Source organism: Leptopilina heterotoma, unplaced genomic scaffold, assembly GCF_015476425.1.
Source record: "Leptopilina heterotoma isolate Lh14 unplaced genomic scaffold, ASM1547642v1 Lhet_47, whole genome shotgun sequence".
Lineage (NCBI taxonomy): Eukaryota > Metazoa > Arthropoda > Insecta > Hymenoptera > Figitidae > Leptopilina > Leptopilina heterotoma.
In genome coordinates this window covers 3,038,102-3,050,233 of record NW_025111098.1, presented here as the reverse complement: position 1 = coordinate 3,050,233, position 12,132 = coordinate 3,038,102, and the positions used below count along the sequence as shown (strand labels likewise).

At 31.0% G+C, this 12,132-nt stretch overlaps 1 protein-coding gene across 2 annotated transcripts; it reads left to right on the top strand.

Annotated features, from left to right (window-relative positions):
• The first annotated feature begins 624 nt into the window (after positions 1–624).
• On the top strand, positions 625–10,703 carry LOC122507378 (hepatocyte growth factor-regulated tyrosine kinase substrate). Of its 2 annotated transcripts, none has more exons than XM_043620047.1 (11): positions 625–840; positions 4,922–5,006; positions 6,231–6,306; positions 6,462–6,650; positions 6,802–7,076; positions 7,547–7,622; positions 8,056–8,235; positions 8,372–8,727; positions 8,791–9,104; positions 9,190–9,470; positions 9,609–10,703. In XM_043620047.1, exons 1-11 carry the CDS (start codon positions 804–806, stop codon positions 10,191–10,193), a joined length of 2,454 nt encoding a protein of 817 aa, XP_043475982.1. In that variant the 5' UTR covers positions 625–803; the 3' UTR covers positions 10,194–10,703. The 2 variants fall into 2 exon arrangements, with proteins under 2 accessions (XP_043475982.1, XP_043475983.1); XM_043620048.1 differs by having other exon boundaries at positions 626–840; positions 4,922–5,010.
• Positions 10,704–12,132: the final 1,429 nt, after the last annotated feature.

The window sequence follows — 12,132 nt, the reverse complement described above, 5'->3', positions numbered from 1 at the left end:
AGCTGCTTCGCGAACGTCCACGAAAGTCATTCGCGAACACAAAGCATGAGTTAGAAAAGGACAGAAATATATTTATGTCCTTTTCTATCTCATACATTTCGTTGGTTCGCAAACGACACGAACGGAACGACTTTCGAAAATCCGGACAGTCGGTCAAATGCATTTGCAAGCTTTTGTAGAAACACCTTTATGCTGATTCCACACTTCCCAGCTATCTCTATCTTTTTCTGTCTCACGCGAAGCGCCACGGAAAAGCGGAGCGCTGGGTAAGTGTGGAATCAGCATTACAGCTAAGTGTAAAGTCCAACGCACAATAGGTTCGCGAAAGTCGATCGCGAACGAGACGCATGAGATAGACAAGGACACAAATATATCTCTGTCCTTTTTTAACTCATACTTTGCGTTCGCGAACGACTTTCGTGAACCTATTGTGCTTAGGCCTTAAGGGTGGAGTCCCATGACAGCGTTTTGCGTTGCGTTTTGTAACTAGGCCATGAGTGCAAATAGAGCCAACATATATCTCCATCTCTCTCACACTCATGGCCTAGTTACAAAACGCGACGCAAAACGGTATCACGCTATCAATGAGGTGTATAAATGCACCCTTAAATGATTATACGTATTTCAGTTACTTATCTGACAATTTCTACTTCTTTGCTTAACTTTTTTAGCAAAAATAAATATTAAATTGTGTAGCAAGTGTCATGTGATGAAACAACTTTTCCAATAATTAGTAGGTTAACATAAAATCAAAATTACTGTGTTTGCTTAAATTGAAGTCTGTATTGTTAGGAACGTAGACAATGTTTCGACCTGCCTCAAGTTTTGATAAATTACTTGGTAAGACATTTTTTAAATATGTTTTTACATCTGTAGAAATGCTTGCTGATATGGAAATATCTGTAATGAATGAATCATTTAACACAATATAGATTTTCGTTTCTCCTTAAACGTTCAATACTAGTAGATAAATAAATTAATAAGTGAACATACATCAATGACTGCAAGCCACGTAAGAATTAAAAAATGCCTATCACGAAGTAGGTAGAAGTAGAAAAATTTGATTTAGAAAAGAATCTTCTTTTTTTGTAAAAGTAAATTAGTAAATTGCATTTACATACGTTATGTATCATGTATACTACGCATTTGTTATTCAGTACATTGTGTTGGTGTAATAGTGGTCCAAACTTTTTCTGTGTCTGGTTGCTTATCACTAATTTGAGGTCAAATTGAAGATTAATCATTAGGCAGCTTTTCAATTGGTTGTTAACATTGTTTTTTTATCCTTTAGTAAATGTTTAGAGTTTTGAAACTTCTAATTACCAATACATATTTTTTTTAAATATATTTGCTGACAGACATCGAAGTGTCTCTTGAGATGAAATTACTATAATGGAAATTCATAAATGAATTGCTTTGTTTTCATGCGTATGTTTGACGGAAGGATAGAAGTTTAATTTCTTTAGATGAACAAACCGCCTCAAAATCATTTATTCCATCCACCGCGTGATTCAAGATCAAGTTTTAATTGTTAAAACATATATAAATATTCAACTACTAATTTACGTCCCTAAAGTTTTGAACATTTCAATGAACGTCGATATATTTGTTACTTTTTATTTATGGTTAATTTCCTTTGTGTCAATTGCAGTCAATTGCAGGTCTAATAAAACCTGCATAATATTTTCCAAAAGTTGATTTTTGTTGTTATATGATTATCAACTGATTGAATCTACTACGATTTTTTCAGTTTTTCCATCCCTTAATATAGTAGTATACTTGAGATAACGTTTTTCTTGACTATTTCTTAACTACAGTGGTATTTACATGTACAGGATTGCCACAAAATTAAATTTTTTCCCCTGACATTTCCCTGATTTCTAGACAAAATTTTCACTTTTTCCCTGACCCTGAAGAATAGTCTGATTCACTCCAAAGAATGTTCTATTACATTTATTTACGAATTTCTTTAATTGTAAAATTATTCGATTTTATCAATAACTTCTTTTTTAAACAAATATTTAATCATTAACATTTTTTTATAGGATTTAAGATTTTCAAATTGAAACCTTCTGAAATTCAATAACTTATGAGAATATTATTGTCAGGGTGTCTAGCGATTCGTCAATTTAAAATTCCCGGGTTTTTCCCGGATTATTGAATAATTTTCCCAGATATTCACAAAGGATTTAAAAACATATTTAAATGTTTATCAATAACATTATTTACGTAATTAAATATTGTTTTTATTAAATTACAATGATTAAAGTTATACAATAATTTCTAAAAACTTGACATAGAATATCAAAATTTCACTTATAAAAATCTCTCAACTTTATAATATAATTGTCAATTCAGGGGAATTTAAGAAATTTATTAAATTTTACAAAGATGTCAGAGGTTGAAGTGTAGAAAAATTTGAAAAAAAATTCCGCTCGGTACATACATTATACCCTTTGAAATACTTGTAAAATTTAATTAATTTCTCAAACCATGAATTGCTAATTATAATGTTTACATAGAATTAAACTAGAATATTTAAGCTTTATTTTGACATAAGTTTCAAGAAAATCGGATGCGATGTGTTTTGAGATATTCAAAAAGTTAATCTTTCAAACTTAATTTTTTTCATAAATTCTATTATTTTAAAAAAAAAAATTGTCTACCATTATAAAGTTGAGAAATTTTTTTGTTTTAAAACCACTAATAGTAAATAAAGTTTGGCTTCAATACATATAAGAAATAATGATTTAAAAATTGCCTTACAATGTCAATTGTTTATAAGGAGGATCGTTTTGAAATGGAATGCCCCATATTTAGTTTTAAAAAGTAAAATCTTTGCCTTTCCTAAACGGAAAGAAAATTATATTAAATTTTGTAAAAGTGCTTCTCAATTTAGGGAAAAAATGCGACAAGGCGAAATTTTGGTATCAAGAATACTAAACAGTGAAAGGAATAATATGGAATTTAGTATAATAATATCAAATATCAAGAATTTTAATCTAACTTTACTAAATTTCAAATTATTTCTTTCACTGTTTAGTATTTTTGATACCAAAATTGCGGTTTGGTGCACTGTTACGTATTGTATACCTATAAATTGTTATATAAAAATAATAATAGTAAAAATCCTTTAACTTTTATAATATAACGTGTACTAAAGTTAGTTTGAAATAAAATTTAAGTTATTATTTTTACTACTGCTTCATACTATCAATTTACCCTTGACGATTTGAGCTGTGACCGTGTTATTATATTACGCTTTGAAAAAAATTATAATTTTTTATATACATAATTCAAAAAATACCCTATAAATAGAAAATTCCCGGGTTTTTCCCGGTTCGCTAGACACCCTGATTATAAAACATGAAGAAATTTAAGATGACAGAGTGATAAATCATTATTTTATATCATAAGAATATTGTAACTATAAATTCAGATTTTCAAAAATTTTAATTGGAACTCTTATCAAAATTCAATTATTTCTAAAAATTCACGCTATAATGCTTTTAATATTCAATTATAATTTAAGATTTTAAGTGAAATTTTATTTTTAATCAATATTTATCAGAAAAATTTTCAAGAATTTAATTATTTAAATAGAAAAATAAATAATTTTTTAAATAATTGAATATTTCTTAGTATTGAATTTTTATGAAGAATTTTATAAAAATTTTTAAAAATACTAGAATTTTTTCGGCGAACTTTAAAAAATTTTTTTAGAATAAATGCAATTTTCTTTCATTTTATTTAAAATTGTATAAAAAATAATTGAAATTCTGCGATAAGTTTTTTATGAAAATAATTGAATTTTTGCAACGACTTTTGTTAAGAATGTTTTTAAAGAATTGAATTCCTGTGAAGAATTTTATTCACATTTTTTTTTAAATAATTGAATTTCTCAGAATTTTTTAAAACTTTTTGAAAATAATTAAATTTTATCGAGAAATTTCATTAAAAAATTGAAAATAATTGTAATGTGACGAAGAATTTTATTAAATTTTTTCAAATAATTGAATTTCTGTGAAAAATTTTATTTTAGAAATGGCATATCATCTACAATTTTGAATTTTTTTAAAAATAATTTTGAGAAAAGAAGTACCTTGTATAGAACTATGATCCCACCAAGTTTCACGAAAATCCTGATTTTTGTAAAATTTCATGCAATTTCACATGTAAAAATACATTGTGTCACGTTTAGTAGAGACCCCCCCTACCCCCAAAAACGTGACATCATTTGTGAACGCTCCCTGAGAAAAAAATAAGAACTTCTGTTTCCCCACTTTTTTTTATTTTAGTGTTTGGACGGTTTACTTGGGTTTAAAATAAACAAGAAAAATTTGTAATCTGAAATCTTTAGAGAAAATTTTTTAAAAATTTTTTCGTAGAATCAACGTTGGTAATTTTTGTTTCATAAAAAGCATAGGTAGGATAAAAGAATAGGTAACTTCAAAATGGACAGACAGAAGTAATGAAAGACTCTCACGATTATTATAGTTCATTTTTGCTTGTTTGTCTTAACATTTTTAGATTGTAGTTATTCTATTTGTCAAAAACTTTGTACAATTATCGACAAACGAAAGCATTTTTGCAATTCTTCAGTTATTTTAACAGATATTAAACAATTAACGTGTTATTTTTAGTGGTTTAAATTAATTTGCAATAATGGATCAGTTTTAAATATTTCCAAGCTCTATATTTCATATAAAGGTTTTTCTAATTTATCATATTGCTTTAATTCTTTTTCAAACTGTTACTTTGTAATAAGTGCTAATTTAAAAAAAAAAAAAAAAAAAAACTTGGTGCTATCTGACCAGTAGACTTGAAAATGAAAAAATCACTCACTGCCGTTAATTGCACAATAAACAATTTTAGCGCTTATATAATTAATATATAAAAATGTATTTAAATTATTTTGTAGAAAAGGCTACTAGTCACCTACTTCTAGAGCCAGATTGGCCTTCTATTATACAGATTTGTGATCTTGTCAGACAAGGAGATACTCAGTAAGTACGTTTCAATAGCACAATATTTTACGATATTCAGAGTCATTTACTAAAACAATTATTTGTTAAGCTGCCGTGTCTTATAAATGTCTACTTTAAGTAGATAAATTCCCCTTCTCTCCTTGTCCCGTTTTAATACTAACACATTTTGAATAATCGGTTTCCGTATAATCAGCTATCAGCATTCCAGTGTATTGCGTTTGGAACAGACGAACTGTACCACAAAAATTTACCTACTTTTTCAAAATTTTAATTTTTTAAAATGTTAATAACTTTGGCTAACATGACTAAAAGATGTTCAATTAGAAGTGAAAAAAACGTTTTTTATAAAATTTAAAAATACAAAAAAACATAGTTAAATTTGTTGAATAAAGTTGAAAGAGAAATTTTATTTTGTGTCCTCTAAAAAACCGTTAATGTGGGTAATTTTTCATAGAGTCGAGTCCAATAAATAATAATAAAATGTTTTCGGAGCACCTTCGCCGAATTACTTGAAACTTAATTATATCTTTTAAACAATTATAGATAAACAAGTTTTGTTTTTGCATCCGAAGTAGAAAATGAGACTCTTCAAATAAATAAGTACACTGAAAAAAATGATATTGTCGATTTTGTCATACTCGTATGGTAAGGACGTACAGCTGAAACAGCAATACTGTATTTCTGTTCTTCATATACAGTATTGGTGTTCTTCACATATATTACTGTCTCTCACATACATATGGATGGCTGTTCTACACTGCGTATGGCTGAAACAGCAATACTGTATGGCAGTCCCATATCCACCAAAATATAATATGCGGTGAGGATTGGCTATATTTATGGCAGTACCATAAATATATTTTTTTCAGTGTAATAAACGACATTTTGATGATTAACATAGTCATTTAAATAAAATGAACTTATTTTCAGCGCCAGGGATGAAATTTTATTATCCAAAGTTCAGAATAACGCTCTAATTCGATCGGTTTTTTGGGAACTCATACGCTCGTATTCAATCATGTCGTGAAGAAACTTATCAGCATTTGGGTGATTATACTTAGTTTCAAGTAATTTGGAGAGGGTGCTAAAAAAACATTCAATGAAAGACAGCCAAAGGGCTTCACCTTGACACTGTTTATTATTATATTTATTATTTATAGGTATTATTTTATTGGCGATTTCCAATGAGTTTTGCATTTATGTCATTTATATTGACTGAAAAAAATTGTATTTTAATTACAGGCCCAAATATGTACTTTCGGCAATAAAGAAGAAAATAGTGAATCCAAATCCTCATATTGCTCTTTTTGGATTGCAAGTTAGTTTAAATTATAATAATAAAACATCATTTATAAAGTCAACATTTTTTACACACTTAACAAAATTTAAACTGATTGTGACAAAATATATGTCCATCACTAAGAAATGTTTAGCTTTAGTAACGGGTATTAAATATAATATATTATTCAATAGGTTCTAGAATCTTGTGTTAAGAATTGTGGCAGCTTAATTCACGATGAAATTGGCACAAAGCAGTACATGGAACAGTTGTGGGATGTTGTAAAGAACACTCAACATGAAGAAGTTAAAGTAAAAGTCTTAGAACTAATTCAAGCCTGGGCATATGCTTTTAGGAAAACTCCTAAATATAGAGCTGTTCAGGTACTATTGTACTATTATTTAAAATCCTTCTCTTATTTTCAAAAGCATGAGTATGCTGAGTGAAGTGAATTTCACTTACTTGTTGTATGTCGTAATCAGAAGTTTTCTTAAATGCGCTACGTATTAGAAATAACAGATGGTTTTATTTTAGGACGTGGTGAATATTATGAGAGCAGAAGGTCATAAATTTCCGCTGTTGAAAGAAAGTGACGCCATGTTCAGTGCCGACACTGCTCCAGAGTGGGCAGATGGAACAATGTGTCATCGCTGTCGAGTACCTTTTACCCTGGTTCAGCGCAAGCATCATTGCAGAGCTTGTGGACAAGTATTTTGTCAGCAATGTTCAAGTAAAAATTCAACGCTTCCCAAATTTGGGTTTGAAAAAGAAGTCAGAGTTTGCGAGTCTTGCTACGAGCAGTTCCATAAGTAAGTTATATTTAAAATGCAAACTTGTTTACCTTTATATGTGTACGTCAGCGTGAAGAGGGTCCATTGTGGAAAGATTAGACTTATCATATCTAGCAACCACATTTTCCAACAATAAAAAAAATAAAAATTTTGAACCACTTTTTGAAAAATATGCAATTATTTCCGGAAATAAAATAGACAAAATGGTCTTTTTTAAAAGAAGCTCACTTTTTGGAGTTAACGCCCTTGTGAGTTTGCGACAGGGCATGCTGCTGTCTCGCATTGAAGATACAAGCGCCCTTTAAATTTCACATATTTGTGCATTCATCTATTTCCAATTAGTTAAAATTATAAATATGTCTAAAAATGCATTTCCTTGAAGTACACGTAGAAAAACTAACAAATATGCATCAGAGAATGCTTTGAAAGCTTATATCTTCGGCTCAAATGGATGAAATTTAGTCGATTTGTTTTAATTTGTATTTCAGGCCTGCAGCATTATCAACGAAGGAAGCAGAACTTCCTGCAGAGTACCTTAACAGTTCGTTAGCTCAGCAAGTACAGGTAATCATAATAATTGTTAAGTATCCTTTTATAAGTCGACATTCTTCTTTAGCTCTCTTTGCGTAATCTTTGCTAATATAGATTAATGTAGGGTAGAATGGGGCAAAAAAATCCATTGGCTTATGTCATTCTTCATAGTGGATGATAGTTGCGTGTCAAGAGCACGGAGTTTACTTTTCTTTTTACACCAGAAACTCATTTAGCGATTCTCGATTTAACGGACTTTTGATAATCCCGGCGAAAAATTCCACCTTCCAGTTCCAGTAGCGTACACAAATGTGCAGACCTGAACCAATCAGAATACGACTTGGAAATTGTTAATGGAATTGAGAAATCTATTCTTCCCAAATAGCCTGAATATATTTATATATCACTTGGAATGTTACACAATAAAAAACTCTTTATCTAAAATTTAGCACTAACTAATTTGTAGGTTCCACCTCGAAAGACAGAAGATGAACTTCGTGAAGAGGAGGAATTCCAATTGGCTTTAGCATTGAGCCAAAGTGAAGCGGAGCATAAAGAAAAAGAAAAGAAACATTCGACTGGTCCTTCACGCACAAATGCAGTAACAGTTACTAAAGTAACATATTCACCACCACCACCATCTCCGGTTGGTTGATCTATATTTTTATTTACTGAAATTTCGCTTTTAATGAGTCAATTTTATTAATTTGTAATCAAACTGTAAGCTTTTAACAAATTTTTATGGAAAAAATGGTAATATAATAATGTTTGAAAAAATGTAGGGCACAAGTTCGGTTGGAGTCGCAGATGATGATGAATTATATCCGGAACTGGCAAAATATTTAAATCGGCAATATTGGGAACAGAAGCAAATAGCAACAGATGATCATAGCTCTAGAATAAACATTACGAGTCCATCTGCTCCTAACATTAATACTCATACATCTCAAAAGATAATCAGTGTCAAACAACAAAACGGCGAAGTTGATACAGAAATGGAAATGTTTGTAAATGCCTTACAATCGCAAGTGGAAATCTTTGTGAATCGCATGAAAAGCAACTCTTCTCGAGGAAGATCAATTGCTAATGACAGCTCCGTCCAAACTTGGTTCATGAACATCACAGCAATGCACTCAAGGTGAGAAATAGTTATTTTCCGTCTTAATGGAGCTTGTTATTTTAAATTGTGTTTGATTTGAAGGTTACTGAGATACATTCAAGAGCAGGACGACAAAAGAGTGTATTACGAAGGATTGCAGGATAAGGTTGCTCAAATCAAGGAATCTCGACTTGCTTTAGATGCACTGCGGGAAGAACACAGAGAAAAGTTAAGAAGGGAAGCTGAAGAAGCTGAGAGACAAAGACAACTGCAAATGGCTCATAAATTAGAAATTATGCGAAAAAAGAAACAGGAATACTTGCAATATCAACGTCAGCTGGCCCTTCAGCGAATTCAGGAACAGGAACGCGAAATGCAAATGAGACAAGAACAACAAAAGCAGCAATATATTTTGGGTATTAAAATATAATTATCAAGATATTATTAAGGTATTTGCACTATTCAAATGAGATAATTTGTTTATCCGTCTGTTGTTTGCAGGAGTCTATCAGCCGCATCCGAATTTTATTGGACCGCCTTCTCAAAATTCTCCAGTGCATCAAGTTCAGTACATGAATCCAGGATGTAACTACAACTCGACACCTGCAACTCACCAGAATGTTTACGGTTATGGTCAGCCTCCAGCGGGAGGTTATCCAATAAAGAATTACGGATTACCAATCGGTTCAAATAATAGCCAAGAGCAGCAGCAAATGCCGGCTGATTTTTCCATGCAGGGCAGAGAAAATCTTGGGCACGTTACGATTTCTGGACCTTCCATGGTAATTTGTTACGATTACAACTATCCAAAGACATAATTTTACTTAAGGAATAGCTTTCTCTCTGTTCTCAAATTGTTTAAAGAATGTTATCTTCTCATACTATGATGCACAATGTTATAGATGCGAAACTGTTTCCAGATATCGCAAATAAGTGGCAATTCTGTACCTCCATTACAAGCACCCAACCCTTCAGGCGTAGTGCTGAACGCCAACCTTCAAAACAACCTCGGTCACATGAGGTCTCAACCTCAACAAGGAATTCCAATCCACGGTTCCTTGCCCCAGAGGCTTCCTCTACACGTGATGCAGGCCCAGGGATTGCAGTCACAAGACACTCAAAGTCAAATGGCTTCTTGTCAAACTGGCCCACAAGTCGGCGGACAAATATCAACATCTGTGCATGACCCATCCAACCCAATGGGACACCACGCGACCATTCAGCAGCAAGGGCCTTCTGTGTCTCACGGCAGTGCAATGGAGCAACATGCACTGAACATCAATATTGAAACTCGAAATTTGGGACCTAACCACTCTGCTCAGCTGCCACATCAAGCTTCTGCTATGGAGAGACCTGTCGCCTCAGGGCCTTCGGTTCCATTCCCAGCAACCACAGCAAATCAACCGATCAACTTCAACCCGTTGGCTAAGCCTCAACCGACAGAGAATATGCAACAAAAGGAGGAGCAGAAACTCGATATTGCTGAACTTATTTCTTTTGATTAATTATTTTTTAACCCATGCAACGTGGAAAACTTTTAATTTCTTTTTTAACACTAGTAGGTAAGAAGATCTTGGTAACAAACATTGGTAGATGATGACTATCATCAATCTATATGAAATCCAGAAAATTAAAAAAGTATATATATATATAAACTAATGAAGAAAGGAATATCTTTTAAAATAACTTTCATTTGTTTTATGAAATTGATGAATAGTACTATGCTACTATTGAAATTTAAAAATGCATTCTATGCTGAATTAATTAATTCTCGAAATTTTAAATATTATTGTTTAGAAAGTGTTGAAATTTTCCTTGAACTTAAAAACCTGATAGGAGAATAGAATTTTGTTTAATAATTAAATTTTTATTCAAGTTCTTAGTCTGGAAATCTTATTAAGAAATCTTTAAGTTATAGTGATATTTGAACTGCTTTAACTTTTATGTATGTATATTTTTCGCAACAAAAAAGGAATAGGTATATATATAAAATATAAACAATCCTTCAGATATAACTATTTTAAATATTACTTTAATACTTTCCTTCATCCACTGATCATTTTATTTCCTTTTTGTATTTATTGTCTGTAATTTTAAGTTCACCGAATAAAGTCAAGGTTATTTATTTTTTTTTCGAGAATAAACGTTTTAGATCACATACAGGCACGTTTGAAAGATTTTAAGAGAATCGTCAAACTACTTTTTTTAAAAACCTCAATTTATTTTTGAATCAATTGTTTTAAAAAATGACATATTTTGATCACATTAGATTTTCTACAAATGGTTTCCTTTATGTTAATATAAATTGTTGGCTCAATTAGTCTAAGCGAAGAATTAGATTGACGTTTTTGCGACAGTCTGGGAAAAGTCCGAAATGACGAAAATCTTCATCATCCGCATTCAAGAGGTTAGTAATCGCAGAGAACGATCTAATCTGAATATGTGAACACATAGAGAAAATATGTGAAAGTTAACAGAAACAACGAATCAGAGTTTTTGGGTGCAGTCCCATGTAAGCAGAAAGCGTAGGGGGGACCGGGGTAAATCCGGTCACTTGATTTTTTCAAGACGGAACAATTTTATTTTTTAAATATTAAAATTCGTCTTATTCCCATCTTAAGTATGACTTATTATTGATAAATTATGAGTTCTGTAAAGAATAAATATTGGTTTAATAAATAAATAAATGTAGGTTTTAGAGGTGTGCAAAAAAAAAAGCTCGAAGCTCGATCGAGTATTTTTGAGCCAAGCCGAGCCAAATCAGTTCGAGTCGAGTCGAGCCTCATAAAAAGTTTGAATTTTTCGGGTACTCGAACTTTTTGAGTACTTGATTAGATTCGAACTTAATTACTAAAAAAATTTTAATAAGTTGAAAATTTCGAATTTATGGGATATACTGATTACAGAAAATCGTGAGGTGTTAAAATAACTAACTTACTAAGTAAAATAACTAACGTATTATCTAACGTAACTACGTGACTAACTAAACTAACGTAAGTAACATTACTAACGTATCTAATGCAACAAACAAAACTAACTAATTAAACTAACATAAATAATGTAACTAACAATAAAGTTAGTTTGTTAGTTACGTTAGGTTTATGTTACTTACGTTAGTTTAGATAGTTACATTAGATACATTAAGTAACACGTCAGTTACGTTGGTGTAGTTAATTAGTTAAGTTAGTTTACTTAGTTACTTTAAATACGTCAGTTATGTTAGTTACTTTAGTTCAGTTAGTTACGTTAGGTAATACGTTAGTTACGTTGCGTTGGTTTAGTTAGTAAGTTACTTATTTTAACACCTCACGATTTTCTGTAATCAGTATATCCCATAAATTCGAAATTTTCTACTTATTGTTAGTTTTTTTTTAGTAATTTAAAAGCTCGTATTCAATCGAGTACTCGAAATATTCGGGTACTCGAATTCACTCAAGTGAATTG

Coding starts and splice junctions, on each gene's coding strand:
- LOC122507378 (XM_043620047.1), top strand. CDS start 804: ATGTTTCGACCTGCCTCAAGTTTTGATAAATTACTTG. Junction 6,307..6,461: donor TTGCTCTTTTTGGATTGCAA/GTTAGTTTAAAT, acceptor ATTATTCAATAG/GTTCTAGAATCTTGTGTTAA. Junction 8,728..8,790: donor ATCACAGCAATGCACTCAAG/GTGAGAAATAGT, acceptor TTTGATTTGAAG/GTTACTGAGATACATTCAAG.